We start from the raw sequence: 18,477 nt of genomic DNA on the forward strand, positions 1-18,477 counted from the left end.
TTTCATATATATATAATTTCATATATAAACTATATCCACATCGCTCTGGATGGTCCATACAACAGAAACAACTATTTCAACTCCTGCAGGCTTTAGTCCAGAGGAGTCTAAATCTCCGTCTCTGTCAGATTTAGGGGCAGTGGCAAAAGGGGCATTCTTCTCAACTGTAATGCCATCAGCTACCACAGTTAAATGTGACAGGAAGCACGAATCAGAGCTCTCGGTCACTACAGTTCACAAGCTGGCACATTAATGTAAAGTGAAATCGAAGGCACTTTATATCGATAGCCTGGGCAGAGATCTGAGGTAGCAGAGTAGGTGACCTGCTGTCTGTTGAGGCGCTTCTGCTGCAGAGGTAAAGGGGTCCAGCACAAGGGTGAAGACAACAACTCTCCAGCAGCCCTTGATAGTGAATCAGGTCCCCGACACACTTGCGATACCATTTACCTCTGCTCCTAACTAGCTGTGAAATGTTCACAGTCCACAGGCTGAGGAGAGGCTTAATTTAGCAGCATTTACAACCTGGCACAGGCTCAACAGGGTCTATAAGGCAAGGATGAATTAGGTCCTATACCCTTATTCCTTATTCAAGAAAGCTACAGGCATTTTTTTTTGCATCAAAATTACTCCTGCTGATTGCAGCGACAGCAGTCGAGTAGCTACAGATTGTTTAAAAAGTTGATTTTTAACGGAATTGGTATGATTAAAAGTGCAACAATTTGTAGTTTCTGCCAAAGAAGTTCCTAGTCAATCAGTCTGAAAGCTCTATGAACATAAATTAGTAAAATATTAAACCAGGTGAAAGTGAAGCTTCTTGGCTTATGTGGAAAGGGGTTAAGAGATAACACAGATAACGCTATTTATGCTCATAACAGTATAGACAACAAAGTGACACTTGTTTGAGTGCAGTGAGAAAATTCCTTGTTACCTGTAAGGCTATACAGAACAAAGGCGTTGTCTCCTGTGTCTCTGTCCGTTGCCGTGATTTTTCCTACTATGAATCCCACAGGCGCATTTTCATTGACACTCAATTCAGTTACTGGATCAAAGACAGGTGGCCAGTCATTAACATCAACGATCTTTATGACAACTGTGCAGTAACCTCTTTTCTTCTCAGGGATTCCATTATCTTCAGCATATATCACAACCTGTAAGTTACACAATTATTAGTAATGAGAAATCATACAAATAGGTACTTGCATAAGGATTAAAAAATCCTGATGATTTTTAAACTTTGGAGTATTCTTTGAAACGTAAAGTCAAATTCTGAATTCACCTCAAAATGATTATTGAAAGCTTAATGAGTATTTGGTCAATAAAAAAAGTCTCTATATAGAACCAACAAATTCACCAATATTTTTGCTTGAAGCAAAATAAGATCATAAAAAATATTCAGCAGTGGCAGCAACAATAAAGAACATTAACCGAGAATTGTATCTGCAAGAACGCAGTCAGTCCAGATTCAAGCAAACAGACAGCACTGAATACATGAGCTGTCATTGTGGAATTAGTTATTCATGTGCTGAAGTGTCTGAGAGTTTGAAGGACAGGTGAACAATGAGCCTTGCTTGAATTTCATTACAGTCTAAAGGCAGTGCCTTGCTTTAATAATGCATCACATCTTGAGATGCTTATATTCTAAAACAATGCATAAAATGGTCAAGCAATACCAAGCTAAACAAAAACAGAAGTGTCACCTGTTATCCAAGGGAAAGATAAAGAGTTATGAAAAAGACTTAAGAAATCTAAAGCAAACCTGATACTCTGTAGGTTCCTCTTCATAATCAAAGGAGACAGTGGAGTAAAGAATTCCAGTTGCTTCATCTATCCTGAATTTTAGTCTGTCTCCACTAAGAATGCCATATGTTAGGAAACCATTTCTACCTGTATCATTATCCAGAGCTTTCAGCTGGACGATCCGAGTAGCAGGTAAATTCTGTGGATGAAGAACAGATGGAGGCTGTCAGACACCGGTTAGCTGCAATTTCTCGAATTATGTGAAAGGGGTGAAGTAACAGATACTGCGTACACTTACAATACTATAGACATTTCCAAATCAAAATTATACAACTCGTTCAGTACAGTAAGAGAATCTCTTGTTTTCTCTAATTTACAGAAAAGAACTATTTACCCCCTGATGTCTCTACCTACAGCAGCAATCTTCAGGGAGAAAATTCGCCATGGTTTCAAACAGGCTGAATGTTAACCTCAAGCATCTGACTTGCTGTTGAGGAATTATTCATGTTTAACAGCCTCTACTCCTACGAAACTCAATGGATGTTCTCAATTTCAAAATCGTGTTTCTTTCTGAACACTATTTGGCTAATAATTACTCTTTCCAAAATAAATAATCTATTAGTTCGTTTTTAAAAATGTTGTTTGCATCAAGATTGACAGTAAATATCAGTGTTCCACTTGCACGGCCATTTGAGGCCTGATCTGAAGTTATCTGATCCAACAGGGCATCCAGCAATTCCCACTGTGTAAATATTTCACAGGGAAGTAAATTTTTAAGGTTGGGAAATGTGATTCTAACTCTTCTCCATTAAACTAACTGGGAACATTAAAAATATGTATAATAATTAAACCTATATTTACCTCTACGTCAGAAATGGACTAGATTTAAAATCAGTTGTGTCTGTTAAAGAGAACGTGTGTGAATCAGCTGGGAATCCCAAAGGCAAGGTACGTGCTATATAAAATATACATGTGACCAACATGCTTCTTTTTTAAAAAGTAGCTAGCAGATTAAAGTGTGAAAAGTGTTGTCCAAAAAAATTGAAGAGTGAAATGTTGAGCTAGATGCTTTTGCATAATTAAATGCTGCGGCTTCTTTTGTAGGCTATCGTAACTTAACAGCCACCGACTGAAGTCTGGCTTGCTTTCTGCCACTGATTCCTTTGTGTCAGGGTGAATCACAGCAGATTGTAGGTGAGCAAAAGGAGAAATGTTGCTAAATCAGAGGCTTTTCCCTGCTACTTCTCTGTATGAAGCTCCCTTTAAAAAGGCTGAGTGAGAGTCTATGAGGTGCCCAGCAGACCCACTAGATTTTGAATGCACATGAACATTCTCTGTGTGCAAATATGCAAAATGGAGTGGCTGTTTTTCCTTCATGGAGCCCCTTTTTAGTAAAAGATTCACTTTTCCTTCAATATTCCACAAAATTCCACACTTCTAGACAATTCTTTGTGTGTATTGGGATTTTCAGCTTGAAATAAACCTTAAAACATCATATGGCAGAACAGAATAGCAAGCGTGTCCAGTTCCAGAGCATTTAACTTGTATACTCACCAAAATATTTTTTTTATTATTAGTCTTTTGATGATTTATTTTTTGTGATTCAGTTTGGATAACATTTTCTTACCTCTTCCAATCTTTCTTCTAGTAAAGAGGATGGGAAAACCGGAGGGAAATCATTTTCATCAATAACTTCCACCTTCACAGAAACTTTATTATATATGTTAGCATTAGACGAATCTGTTGCTCTCACACTGAAAATAACTGGAAAATCTTCCAGTTTCAAACTCTTTCTTGTTCTTATGATACCAGTGGATGAATCGATAATGAAATACCCTGTTTAAAAAAAAAAAAAAAAACAGAAATTATTCTGATTATTCTGATTATGATTTTGTTAGTTAAAACTGAAGATATGAACCCTTCAATGCAGACTATACATTACGTATATGAATATCGTATATTACAGTATTCTTCAAAGAACAAAATAAAATTCAACATGGATTTACAAGAGCATCAGATATATCGAGTGCTGTAATCAACAAAAATGACTAATTCAGAAGGTCAGATGGGAACCAAAGGAGAGCCGTTCCTCCACCACTCTCCAGTCAGAAGGTCTTTACCTTCCTCTGAAAGAGTCAGAGATGATTTGTCCCTGTTTCAGTCAGAAATTATTTTATTTCCTATGAAGTCTTGTTCTTACTGAAGATGAAGAATTCTGCAAATAACTTCAAGGAGACCACAACTTCATACAAAGCAATTTACAAAAAAGACATAAAAAGTGACTATATTTGATGATACAGTGAAATCATCTCTACGTTCACTAAAAAAAAAAAGACACGTGACAAAGCACTGATCCACTTGATCCCATGTAAACTTATTCCATGCATTCACATTTGTCAAGAATGCGTTGCTGAGTTAGCTCTTCTACTATCAGTCTTTATGCTGAATTAGGTGTTCTTTCTCCAGTCACTGTAACTTTATGCCTGATCAGGTACCACCTGATCTTCCTATAGCAGACATAAAAAAAGCATACAGCTGGTGCAGTCAGCTCTGTATCATGTGGCTCTAGCTAATCTGACAGAAGTTCAATCATGTGCCCACACCTGATCTGTTATCAAATTTGTAGTCTGGTTGATACACATCCAGTATTAATGGCTGCAGAACTGAGCTAAAAGCAAAAGGAGAGAGAGAAGAAACAATCCAAAAGCTAAGTGCTCTGCTGCGCTAGGTGTTTAACGCACCCTCTTCCTTGTTATTTTGCGTGAAGAGCTTACCCTTTTCATCTCCAGATTCAATACTGTATATCACAGGGACCTTATAGAACACACCGATCTGTACAACAAATGTATCTGGCAGTGTCTTCTCACTCAGAGGAGCAGGCTGATAGACTGCTTCAGAGAACACCGGGAGTGAAATGTTGATGGGAGCTATCATGACTGACACCTGCAGAGGAAAGGACATGATGGCAGGGGTTATGTTTTCAGCTTGAGCAGACTTTTCGATTGAGGTACGCAACAGCAGAAGTCCAGAACTTTGTCAGTAAGAAGCAGCCTGTGATTGCTGCATGCTGAGTTTGACACATTAGTGCCTTGAAGGGTGCGAAGGTTAGTGAAAAATGCCAGCAACCTCATCAGTTTAGGTTCACCTGTATGCTTTCCTAGATATAGAAAGGGATTCCAATTCATCGCATACAGCACATTTCAAATGACTTGTCTAGTTAAACAGCTCTCGGAGAGAGGTACTGGTCTATATTTGCAACAAATTCTTCTACTGGAGAATGTATGACCAGAGCAGGAGGCTTGTATGTACAGTATTTTAAAATTATTATAACTGACTTCATACATGAAAAAAGGTGACAGGTGGTAAATAAATAATGCCTACTGCTTCACGAAAATAAATTATATTTATTTCTAAATTACACCAGACAGCTCTGTCCAATGCTCTGAAGAATGATGGCTCTTAAGTCTACATTTTAAGGTTCTGTTGAATGTAATTTTCTACATGTCTTTATCCATATACATTTCTAGTCCTTTTTTTTTTTTTTTTAATTCTGCTAAGCTGTGATATTTAGTGGCAAAAGATCACCAGCCAGTTATAAGCACTGTGTAAACAAATATTTCTTCTATCATATTTACATTTCTCAGTCTTCAATTTAGAAATTATTTTTTCTTGTATTATAGGAAAACAACCAGGAACACCTTATTTGCTGTCTCCTGTTTATTCTGTCACATACTTCCCCTCTGACTGTCCCACCCACACCTTGCACAGAAGTCTCCACTCCTCTAATCTTCCTCCTTCATAGTCTAGAGCTTCTGTCTTTCTTTTCTGAAATGGAATGATCAAAACAATGACGAGTGGTGTGCCAGCAATTGCTATAGCCCCATAACTTTGTAACTGTTATCATCTTGTATCCTGTTCCTGAAAGAGAATTGGGACTTTGACATTCTGATTCCCGTTTTGCATAGTTTTGCCTCACTAAGATCCATTTCCTGGCATACTTATGCTTCAGTTTAGAATAAAACAATCTGAGGAATAAACTGTGCAAGTAGAATCATAGAATCATTATGGTTGGAAGAGACCTAAAGGATCATCAAGTCCAACCGTATACCTGATACCACCATGTCTACTAAACCATGTCTTGAAGTGCCACATCTAAACGTTTTTTGAACATCTCCAGGGACAATGACTCCACCACCTCCCTGGGGAGCCTGTTCCAATGCCTAACAACTCTAACAGTGAAGAAGTTCTTTCTAATGTCCAGCCTGAACCTCCCCTGGCGCAACTTGAGACCTTTTAGTAGACACTAAAGTAAAAATTTTAGTACCTTTACAGAAGTTGAAAGAGGCGGCAGACCTGAATCTGTAGCAGTGACCACCAAGGAGTAATACAGAGGAACAGTCTGTTTGGATAAGTCTCTTGTTAACATGAGTACTCCTGTGGTACTGGAAAGACTGAAGAGGCCTTCTGAGTTTCCATCTGAAGGCAGAAAACCAAGTGTTGGAGACATTCAACGAAGCCATCAGATACAAGCAACCGAATTACATGCCCATGATTTAAGAGACACGAGTTGAAATCCTAATCTGTATATGTGATTTGGAGCAAGACACTTGGCCTCTGGGTTCTGCATCCGCATCACAGAATCATTTGGGCTGGAAGAGCCCTCATGAGGCCTGTAGTCCAACCTCTTGGCTCAAAGCAGGGTCATGAATGAATTCAGAACAGGTTGCTCAACGTTTTGATCCATCATGTGCTAAAAAATTCCAAGGATAGCCTCTCTGGGTAACCTGTTCCAGTACTTCATTATCCTCACAGAGGACATTTTTTCCTCTCATAGCCAGTCAGAACCTGCCATTTCAAGTTATGACTGTTATCTCTCATTCCATATCATGCAGCCCAGTTCAGTAGTCTCCAAGTATCCCAGTAATAAACACCCGTAACTTTTTTTTCCTAACATACCTGAAATATTGTAGAAAATGCCTTCATCATAACCCTTGCTTTCATCTCTTGCATTGATATCTACCACCAGTGTGCCAGCTGTAGAATTGTCTAGAAGGATCTGGAAATATGAGGGCTTGTCAAATATGGGTCCTTCTTCATTAACATCTTCCACGGTAACTAAGAAAAGAAGGTCCATGTCTGAGTGTAAATCTGAGTTTCACCGAAATGGTTACAAGCTATTTCTTCAGCTAATATAAACCAGCACAGCTCCTCTGAATCAGGTTGGAGATCTTTCAGTTTAAACCAGATGGCAACCTTGTTTTCTGTACTTCAAAATGCTTGCCTTTGTGGATTAAATTTACCGCTCAAACAATAGTTTCCCACAACGGCTGCACTTCTGGCTAGCATGTTGTCACTACTATCTATCGTGAATAATATCTTACTGTTTCATTGGGCTCCCTTCTGTGTCCATATTCATCTAGTATCTCTAGTCTTTGGCTTAGATTGCAAGCATTGTGAGACAGGATTGCTTAGTCTTACATTTATACATGATGTGGCACAAATAGGTCACAATTAGTGAATTTGGCCATACAGTAACACAAATAACACAGGACAAGTAGTAATAAATAAACCAATACTTCCAGTCATACTGATCAAAAGGTAGGACTGGCCAAAAACTAGGATACCAACTTCACAGAAATCTTTTATGTTGTGTTGGGAAAAAAAAAAATAATAATTTTTTTTTTTTTTAAGGAAAAAAATAACAGCGATCAAGCACTGTTATTTTAGCAACACTAAAAATCATTGTCAACATTTTTTACCACCCTAGAAGCAGGCTTTCTGTAAACAAGCACAAAAAGAACTGAATTATAGTTTTGGAAATGTTTTCAATCACAATGTCAATAGGTAACTCAAAAAATGCCACAGAAAACTTTGTGGATACATTGAAGTAAGTAATGATGGTTCGTGTGAAAAATCTTCATTTTCGACAAGCCAAATATTTGATGAGAAAAACTTCATCTGGCTATAGTGAAAAGGTCACATCATCATTTCTGGTAATTTACTTTAGCAGACTATATTACTACTGAAGGCTATCTTTATGCCTCATAATTACACACTCTGAAATATTCCCTAAGGGAAATGAAGGTAAATTTACTGTGGTAAACTAGAGCTACCTGTAATGTTTGCTGTGTCCTGATGATATGGCTCTCCAGGATTGAAGGCTTTCAGAATAAACGTATACTGGGAATGACTTTCATAGTCCAGAGGTTGAAGAGTTGTAATATTTCCAGAAAGTTCTCCAACATGAAATGAAGAAGTCTCTCCAATTATGGTGTAACAAATAACAGCATTGTACCCTATATCTTCATCCGTGGCTGCGGCACTCAAAATCTAAATGAGAAAAAAACAAAACCAAAAACACCAAAAAACCCTAAATGACCATGTTTAGAGCAGAATGAAGAGAGTGGCGAAACATACACACAAGATCAGTATCTAACTATACAGTGTTTACTGACTGAATTACTCATATGGTCATTAATTGCATTGCTAGAAGACTGACATGGCATATTGCAGGGCTGGTAACAGATGTTACAGATTCTTAGGTGGTACCTCTTCCCTTAATTCCTAGAAACCGTTAGTTCACATCTACAAGGCAGATATGGAGCCAGAAATGGATACACTGGGAGAAGACAGAAAAACCTAAGAACAGGGCAATACTGGATAAATGTACACCACCTACAGCATCTTTAAAACACATTGCCTGTAGGTCCTCTGAAAACTAGATCCGTGCAGTGTGGCATCACTTCTGGGGACAGGAGGGAAAGGGAGAGTGGCACAAAGAGAGCTTTAGGAAGGGTCAGTGGGATAGGCACTCCACTGTCATGTAAAATGAACACACTGTGTGATTTTACAGACTCCACCAAGTAAAAAAATATGTTCACAAATGCAGAGTGATCATAGATTACTACCACTCCCAAGTTTATATAAAGAAAACAACTCCACAAGGGCCTGTTTATTCTTAATGTGACCTACCACATGTGGCGGCTCATTCTCTTTTACAGTCACAGAGTATGATTTCTGGGGGAAAACTGGTGGGTTGTCATTCATATCTTCTACAGTGAGGCTTAGAACTAGGTTTGCAGATTGCGACGGTTTGCCAGAATCAGTGGCCTGTGAAGAAGCAACTTGTCATTAAATGCAGCACTACATTGATACAAACTTATTTTACCAGTTCAATTGCGTTCCAAAGACTGTGAAACTTTGTCTTGGAAGACTTTCTGATGGACTATTTATCACTTCACGCATGCTCTAGCCCTGTACTTGATTAGGTGTTGCGTGTCTTCCTGCAGCTGGTATCCTCATCATATCACATGCTCCGCCTCATTGCATGAACAATTAATCAAAAGCTCAAGCCTGGATCCAGATCAAATGTGTCATATGATCAGATATGGCCCTAATCAACATAAAGCCATGGTAAACAGATGTAAATCTATAATGTGGCATTTAAAAGAATAAGGAAATCCCTTGCATTTTGAGGGTTTGAAGTGTCTATAAAGCAAGCGGTGAAGAGTAGCTAGTATGTGGTAAATTCACAGGCAGTTTTACATTGCACAAACATCCACCATCGAAAAGTTCTAACCTATAGATAGCTATACACAATTTTCAATTAGTCTTAAAGTCTCCACCTCTATTAAGTCTAAAATTTTCAGAAGACACTGTTCAATTTTTAGTATGTTTCCTTGCTGTCTTGACTATGTTTCATAAGTTCCTTGACCTGTAAAATTATTTGTTAGCAGTAAAGTTCTCCTTAAAATATAATTGTCCATGACAGCCAGTACTAGAACATTTCTTTGTATTGGCAATAATTTAACTGATTAATAGCAGTAAAAAACAATGAAATCTGCTAGAATAAATAGATATCCACATGAATGTTGGATGAAACCTTATGCTTTAATTTTATTATTTTTTTTAAAGTTGGAAATCTGTATTTCAGGTATTTTAAAGAGGTCTAAGTACACATATTTTCAAAAATGAAAAAAATAAGGGAAAGGGACAAACAATATGGATTGACAAAGCAGCAATACAGCAGCATAGCTCCTACATGGTCTAGAATGGACTCAGGAATGCTTTGCAGATTTCACAGTAAGCTATCATGTGACTATGACCTTTAAGATGTGATCTTCGTGGGTCATTTATTCACTAATACAAATTTACACAGCAGAAAACAAAGCTCTGGGTGCAAAACATAACAAACAGTTGAAATTCATTAATGAATTCTAATGGAATTCACTAAGATGAAGTGTTTTTCTTGTGATGATTCCATATTTTCTCTTTTTTACACTGAGACTTTTGTGAGCTTTCATCAAATTTGTCAACTTACTATTATTTTCAATTCATAACTGTCCATCATCTCTCTGTCTAAGGATTTTTTTGTCATCAACTTGCCAGTAGAACTGTTAACATGGAACATTCCAGCAAAATCATCTTGCAGAGAGTAGCTTATAAGTGCATTAATTCCTATATCCAGATCAGTAGCAGAAAATACGCCCAAGTCTAGAGTAGCTGCATTCTCAGGAGCTGATAGTTCAGTTTGAATCAATGGTGAGAAAACTGGAGGATTGTCATTGATGTCATTAACTCTCACAGTTACCTGTATTAAAAAAAGAAAAAAAAAAGGAAACAAAAGGGGAAAAAAAAAAAAAAAAGACACACATATTTGAACTGCAGAAACAGTATCCAAAGGAGAATTTTGATTCATTTTAGTCTATGGAAGCCTATAGGAAAAAAACCCAAACGAATTAAAAAAAAAAAAACAAACCCAAAGGGATACATAACAACTTTCAGCATTTTTTCAGCATTTGAGCATTTTCACAACTTCAGCATCTCAGCATTTTTAGTTTTTTTTATTCTCAACTGCTGCAAGTGAGATAATGTACACTTTAACTGGAAGAGATGAGCATGATTAATAATTTCGTGCTTTTCGGCTCATCTACTTCATGCATTTGACAGAACGATGCACAGAATCAGTTTAGGTGTTAATAGTTTCTCTAGTTATGGGTTGATCACAGAGGAATTCTCAGGAAACGATGCAATTTGTGAAGCTAACAATATTTCAAGATGGAAATACCTCCTCAAGGAAAAAAAAAAGGGAAATTAAATAAAAGGCTTTCAAAATCCTCACACTTGCATAACAGATGATACTTACCTGGATATTGCTTGATTTTTAATGCATTTTTAACAATATTTTATATCCCTTTTTAAAAGAAAATTTTAAATGCAGTATACTGTACCAAAGCAACAGCTGTATTGGGTGGCACCACAGAATCAACAGCTTCTACAATGATGCTGTATAGGTCATCTTTTTCTCGATCTAGGCAGGCGAGAGCCACAATGTCTCCTTGGTCACTAACAGAGAACTTGTCACTATGAGATTTCAGAGAGTACTCTACTCGTACAGCTGTGCTTCCAGTCAGAGCTTTTACAGAGCCAACAACAGTCCCTGATGTTTCATTTTCTTGAATGCTGAACTCGTAGCTGGAGCGATCAAAAGTCAGTCCAAAGCTAGTGTCGTTTACCAGCAAGTAGAGAGTAACAGAGGCTGAGAGAAAACAAATTAAAATAGTGAAGTTGCTGGCTAAAATCATCATGATCTGTGCTCTATTTCCCTAAATTTTTGAGGAACTAATAGAAAATGACAGAAACCAGCATGCAGGAAAGAAGAATAAGAAGAAAAAAAAAATTAAACCAATAGTAATAAGGATTAATATGCAACACATCCAACATGATGCCTTTTATACCTAACTAATGTTCCGAAATAACCCTGCTTCACTGATCACAGCAGTGTTGCTTCAATGTGATAGGAGAGCAAGGATCACCAATTTCAAGTTAAGGGGATATGCAGACGTTTTCCACTCCTTAAAAATCTTACGCTAAATTGCTTTGTAACAGAAAAGAAGGGATATACATAAAACCATATGAGTGCAAATTCTGTCATGGCCACTCGTCCTATTTTAAGAAAATCAGTTGTTTCTCCTTTTCATGATAAATCAAAACTAACCCCTAAAAATACATGAAAAGGCTACAGAAAATACTATGTGACTGAGTATTTTTTGAAAGAGCAGAAAATTTTTTGAGGGTTATTTGCCAGTTTCTAATGTGTTTAAATATTTCTAATTCTAAGAAAATCAAGGAAAATTGAAAGAGAAACACACATTATCAATATTCTTTTAATACATCTATTTAGAGTGGCCACTACTGTGAAGTCCTGGCTTTTGTACCATAAGCACCACTGCAAGGAATACAAAAAACATATTTCTAACCAGGATTACTAAACCAAGCTTTCCGTTAATATGATCAGTTGGGAGAACAAAGGGTAAAAAGCAAATATTCATCATTGCTGAAATGTAACATGGATTCTAGCCCTAATTCACTTTGACTTTACAGTGATGGGATTATTTTCAAATTTCAATGTTTGCAAAGGTTTGTTTTTCTGGGAGGGAGAAAAAAAATAAGAAGGTGAAAAGACGACATTTACCATTTGATGTAAGCTGAGGAACTCCGTGATCAGTAGCAATAACTATCAGCGTAACAGCTACATCAGCTGTGATATGGTCCAAGTTACTGCTGAGGGTGATTTCTCCAGTGTGGTTATTTATATGGAAATCATCAGAATGATTCATGAGGCTGATTAAAGAGAAAACAGTATAACATTCATATTAATGACCGTGGAAGTACCATCTACTTACTGTTACTTCTGTAACAAGCACTCAACAGATAGTCATTCTTTATAAATAGGCAAATACTAAGCAACACATTTTAATTGCTGTGTCATTAGCCTAAATATATTGGCCTTTTTATTTCCAAGTATGTCTTCCATCATGAAAAAAAGACAGCATTCATGCCTTCAGTTCCCATTCCGCCTCAAGCCTTTGATCTTCCCACAAATAGAAGGCACAGTGCACACTCAGCTGTGTATTCAGCAATATAAGAAATCCAGGTGACATTCATCTGAAGACTGCAGACCTGCTAATTCCTAGTGTTCTGCAAACTCTCACAGATAACTGGATTGCTCACAAGAAAAGGCAATATGTTCAAGGTAGAATACCATCTCATAGTTAAAAATATCTTGTCTTTCAAGACACTAGTTTTAGATACCCACAGTTTACTAACTCCATTCACCTGTCCTCAATCTATACTTTTGATGTCAAGGTATCCGGGTATTTTCCATGATATAGGACTCATACAAAAATCTTTCTTGATTAATTTTTTTTTATGCATAGTGCATTATGAAAGTTCGTATTTCTCAATCTCCTCCTCCCAGAAAACAGGAGATGTGTGAAGAGACAGTCATTCTCGGAGATTGATTTACTTCATACTCAGAAACTCCAAGTTGTTATTAAAAATTTCAGAAATTCAAACAAATCTTGGCTTTCGGTTCTTGTTCCTAAGTTTATCGTTTGATTGCATTCACTTTCTTACGGCGTAATCGTGATTTGATGCCCTAAGACACAGAGTAAGGACTGCCCTTTTCCCTAAACTTAAAAATCATTACTGATTATAGCACTTGTAAAAATATCTATGAACAGGTCTTATCTTCTTACAATCACTAAAAATACTTTGTGAGATAAAAATACCCTTCTGTTTCTTTAATAAAAGATACTTATTAAACTCATAGAAATTTACCTGTACGAAATAACAGAATTGTTCCCAAGATCAAGGTCAGTAGCAGACACGGACAGTACAGACATTCCTTCTTTTGCTGTGGCTACACGTACAGTGGCCGAGTATTGTGCTTTTGTAAACCGAGGAGGGTTATCATTCACATCTAATACTTGAATGCTGACATGTGTGAAATTCTGGTGTGTGACAGGAGAAAATCATGATTCAGAAAATGTACAGACACCTAAATTTATGAACAAAAGGAAGTTGCAAATAAAGAATCATGTGTTCCTCTCTGTTACCTGCCTCTGAGGTACTCCATTATCAGATGCCACCACCAGCAGCTCATACTTCTCTTTCGTTTCTCGGTCTACATAGCCGTTAACCAAAATGGTTCCATCCTAGAGAAGGTAATACGGAGAAGGTAATACGTGTATCATTCTGATAACTCTCGTACACTGAGTTCTCAAAAGAGATGTGGTATTGAAATCTTCTGTTCTCCTTTGGAGAAATACAGTTCAGATTCCAAGCAAGATCTGACCAGGATGTCTTAGCTTTTGACCATCAACTTATATTTCCAAACTACAGAGTACATGCTGGTTTCGATGTGTGCTAGAATAGTTACTGCCTCCTCTTTTTACCTGATGTATCTTACTATGTCAAGTAACTTCATGAAAAGCAGTATCTAAATATCGTTTACAGCATATCCAACCCCTTACCTGCTGGATGATATATGGGTTATCCCCATCCTCAGCTGATAAGTAGAAAGTAATTTGTGCGTTCTCTCCCTCATCCAAATCAGTAGCAGTCACATGTCCAACCCTAGCAGGAACACCCAACATGTAATCTCCTTCCAGAACTGCAAAACTGTATGGCTGCATCTGAAACTCAGGGTTATTATCATTGACATCCAGAACAGTGATGTGGAACAAGACACTTGAATTAAGCCCATTCTTTTCAGCATCAACTGCCCACACCTGCCAAAGTAAGAAACAAAAATGGAATTTTAGTTGATTGTATTGCCATTTTAACTGTCGGATGAAAATATAAAAAAGGGTTCAAGGGAATGAAGTAGAAATGAGCCAAAGCTGCAGAGTCTGTCCCCAAATTTACTTGTAAAGTGAATCCAGGTGTAGTCTCCCGATCCAGTTCTGTATCATTCCTTAATGAAAGTATTCCGGGGCTATCCACAGTAAATGAAGTACTGTTATGAATAAAGTATCCCTGAGAAAAGCCAGCCTAAAAAGCAAACATAGTTCATTTAAGATTAAAATGATGAATATTTAAGTTAAAAAAATAATCTTGTTAATACCTGACATTTCTATAGGACATCTCATTACAGAAGTAAAAGTGCTTTGCAAGGTTTAATAAATGAAATCTTGCACCCTGAGTTATGGCAATAATGGACAACTTTGGCAAACCGAAAGTGGGGTAGGTAGAAGCCCCTCTGGCTTCCCTATTTGGGTCCTACACATTCCCTCCCTACAGTTCTCCAAGACCAATTGCCATGATGTGAGGAGCAGCAACACACAGTTCAGTGCAGTCTGAACCGAGAGACGCATTTATGCTTCTTTAAAACTGATATGAGCAAGAATATTGTCACAAATCAGAAATCTCTTCGTCCAAACCAGCTCCCCAGTGCCACAATTACATATGAAATTTCTTTATAAAACAAGAGGAGAAGGAAAAACTTTGTATAAAGCAGAGTGAAATTGTATAATTTCCTCTTAAAGAAGAGGAAACTATATCAGCTTTACAAATTGCTTTTCTTCCTAAGCTGATACTATGGGCAGGTTGACTGCATTACAGAAATGCACTAACAAATATTCTCAGATAGAAGCAAGTTACCAAACAATATTAAACCAGAATTATTTTGACATGATAAGCAATAACACAGAACTTAAAAAAAAAAAAAAAAAAAATCTGTTCTCCATCTGGTGTGGCATACATGCATTCATCTCATGTGCATGTGCACAGAAACAAACAACTTTTTCTGTCCTGGATTACATATGTATAGGGAGAGAAGTTCCCCCTAGCTTCTCTGATATAGCCAGTAAACTAGTTTGTACAAGGTCTTAACTTCCTTGGTTAAGGAAGTTTTATTGCTGGCTCCATAAAAAGCAAGATGATGTTTTGTGACTTAAAATGTACTTATTGCCAACCATTTAAGAAATCCCCCTTTGCCCATCTATTATTTTTTTTTTCAGATTAATAGAAAAAAACACGTCTCCTTTTGATTTATCAGAATGACATTAATCTGGTACCTACCTCATCCTTGTCAGTGACACTGAACGTGTAGATAGGACTACCCTTTTGTAGGTTTTCAAACACAAATATATCATAAATTGCCTGATTAAATTTTGGTGGGTTATCGTTGACATCTAGTACGTGCACAACAACAAGTGTTTTAGCGCTGAGACTTGGCTGCCCTCCATCTGATGCCTCCACTTGTACTTCAAATTGCTTTATGGTTTCATAATCCAGCTGCTGGCTCAGGCTGAGCTGGCCCGTGGTCAAATTCACAATAAACACTGGCAAGGAGGTTTGAGGTTGCTGGCTAACAATTCTGTACTTCAAGAGGGCATTGGCCCCAGCATCCACATCAGTGGCAGATACTGTCAGCAGTGCCCTTCCAAGCGCTTCATCTTCAGGGACGCTCACTTCGTATCTACTTGATGAGAAGACTGGAGGGTTGTCATTCACATCGTCAATGATGACTGTCAAGTTGAGAGCTGTAGACAGCACGGGTTGGCCTTGGTCACTGGCAATCACTGTTAAGTTATAGAAGCCTTGTTTTTCTCTGTCCAGTTCCTTTTCCAGCAAAATTAACCCTGAGGTGTCAATATCCATTTTTCCTTCTCCACCCTTCAGAGTATAAACCACTAATCCATTAAAGCCCTCATCCACATCTGAGGCTGACACATTGGTAATACTAGTTCCAGCTGGCATGTTCTCCGGAATGGTAATGGTAGTGCTGGTTATACCAAACACAGGACTGTTATCATTGACATCTGTAACTTTGATAAACACTGTAGCATAGTCAGTAGCATGTCCGTCTGACAAGGAAATATTTAGTATATAATTATTCTGGGATTCATAGTCCAGTTTGGTTTTTGTCAAGATGATTCCGTTGACATTGATGTCAAATGTAGCAGATTCCGTCAGCAGTTGAAATGTAACTGGTATATGGAGATTTAAAGACTCGTACTCTACCTGTGTAAGATACAGCATATTATCCATAAATGAATTAAGACCAATAAACCACTGTCTAAAAAAGAATAATGGTTTTAACTATGTCCAAACTAATTTTACTAATTTTATTCATGAAAAGAAGTAAAAATCAAGCCACAATAAACATAAAAATACAGCTGGATAGGACTGCCTCTTATTGGAACATCACTAATACAGAAATGTGAACACATATAATACATAATAAAAATAATAGACTGCACTTTATAACCTGTGGTTCTGCCTTTATACAAAAAAGTGAAAAATTAATTAACTCAGGAAGTCAATAAATCAAAACACTAAATTGCATTATCTTCTCACTGCTTTAGTATCAGACCTCCCATCTGTCTTCAGAACTGCATCTAAGAAGAAGCTATCACAATGCATTCTGGTGGCCTGCTTGTCTAAGCATTTTTTGATCAAAACAAGGAGCAAGTTCTAGAGTCTTCTTTAAAAATGCCTTTATGACAGTTCTCTGATTGGAAATCTCTATTTCCTAGCTATATCATGTCAAAGGGTGTTAGATTTATCACTAACAGATGAGTGAATATTGCCTATCCTAGCCTTTAGCCCGCTATAGGCTTTGGAGAATGTCCAAAGTCAACAAAGGACTAAGCATGAAAGTGTACTTTCTCAAGCAGTTCTGGGGTTTATTTTGTTTGGTTTGAAGGGTGGGTAGGGTTGTTGAGGTTTTTTGGTGGGGTGGTTTTTTAGGTTTTTTTTTTTTTTAGTGTTAAATGGTAGCAGGTGCTGTTCAAAGGCTTGCAATAGAAGGAATAGCCTTTCATGGGTGATAGGCTTCATCTGAGGGATGTAGTCAGTATGTAATATATGTGAAGCTTGATATGCAGAAAACACAGTATCTAGTTATCCATAACTCAGGGGTATATAGATGTTTAGAGCACATATATTACAGGATTTTCTTATAGCTGTCATGTCCTATACAAGTGATCGGATAAAGTTGTTCTTACTCTTGCTACTTCAACAGGACTGACTAGCTCTTCTTCCACAGACACATTATATGTTTTCTGAATAAACTGTGGTCTGGAATCTCCAACTGCAAAGATTTGTACTGGCACTGATGAACTTCTTGGAATCGTCCCACCTGCAAGCAAAGGAAAACAATCTCCCAGCAGATGCATAAAATACCTTCTGCCTGAAAAAAGCAATGTACTTTTCCACTGATACTGTTGTTTGGTTTGGTTTTGTTTTGATTTTTTTTTTTTAAATCCTTACTGCTACTATTACGGTACTGCTGAGAGGTCCAAACCAAGATCAGTTTCATGTATCGGGTGTTACACTTACAATACATGAACTTGAATACATACAACAATATTAGCACAGACAGGCTGACAAAGGATGGACTGATGAATCTCTTTTGTAACCATATTCTACCCAGTACCCATTTGATCGATGTGGCCATAAATTTGAAGACACAGAGCTCGTATTGACCAAATCAGGGGAAAATCAGGAGGCTGAAAAACACTTTGTGTTCTCATGCTACCAGGAGTGGCATAATATTCCTGGCTACATTTATCTCTGTCCTTATTCAGATCACGAACGTTTGCCAAGTTCTCTGTCATTCTTTTAAAACCCTCAAAGAAACCCTCAAAAAACATGGCCAAGGAAATGATGTTTGTACTGGTCATCCTGAAAATGGCTTTGGCATCTCCATTTTAGTTTGTCAATACCCACATGGATGTGCAAACAAAGACCAAGTCACTCATCACAATTTACTTTCATTTTACTTCCTGTTGACTGAGTTATAAATTCCTAGCTTGTGCCTGAATCTCTGTATTCTATGCTGGGCAACACCAGTCAATAATTAAGTTAAAGGAAGGTGCGAGATGTATGTTAGTTTGCACATTCTTCCTATAGCCATAAAGAAAACTTAGAATTGATATAACAGCATCA

General features: G+C 37.4%; 1 protein-coding gene across 1 annotated transcript in view; it reads right to left on the reverse strand.

The window, feature by feature from the left end:
* Nucleotides 1–18: 18 nt before the first annotated feature.
* Nucleotides 19–18,477, reverse strand: part of LOC104167545 (protocadherin Fat 4-like) — a gene marked incomplete at its 5' end in the record, with an annotated part of 18,885 nt that continues 426 nt past the window's right edge. Inside the window, 18 exons of the mRNA XM_009707835.1 lie at nt 19–227; nt 929–1,148; nt 1,757–1,936; nt 3,365–3,573; nt 4,512–4,680; nt 6,062–6,213; nt 6,694–6,852; nt 7,851–8,067; nt 8,710–8,847; nt 10,058–10,327; nt 10,968–11,275; nt 12,212–12,360; nt 13,360–13,532; nt 13,638–13,736; nt 14,055–14,312; nt 14,449–14,574; nt 15,604–16,548; nt 17,535–17,668. Of these exons, the coding sequence (XP_009706137.1) occupies nt 19–227; nt 929–1,148; nt 1,757–1,936; nt 3,365–3,573; nt 4,512–4,680; nt 6,062–6,213; nt 6,694–6,852; nt 7,851–8,067; nt 8,710–8,847; nt 10,058–10,327; nt 10,968–11,275; nt 12,212–12,360; nt 13,360–13,532; nt 13,638–13,736; nt 14,055–14,312; nt 14,449–14,574; nt 15,604–16,548; nt 17,535–17,668 (4,115 nt within the window). The remainder of the gene's footprint in view (nt 228–928; nt 1,149–1,756; nt 1,937–3,364; nt 3,574–4,511; nt 4,681–6,061; nt 6,214–6,693; nt 6,853–7,850; nt 8,068–8,709; nt 8,848–10,057; nt 10,328–10,967; nt 11,276–12,211; nt 12,361–13,359; nt 13,533–13,637; nt 13,737–14,054; nt 14,313–14,448; nt 14,575–15,603; nt 16,549–17,534; nt 17,669–18,477) is intronic.

This window comes from Cariama cristata, unplaced genomic scaffold (genome assembly GCF_000690535.1).
Source record: "Cariama cristata isolate BGI_N322 unplaced genomic scaffold, ASM69053v1 scaffold6249, whole genome shotgun sequence".
In the NCBI taxonomy this organism is placed as follows: Eukaryota; Metazoa; Chordata; class Aves; order Cariamiformes; family Cariamidae; genus Cariama; species Cariama cristata.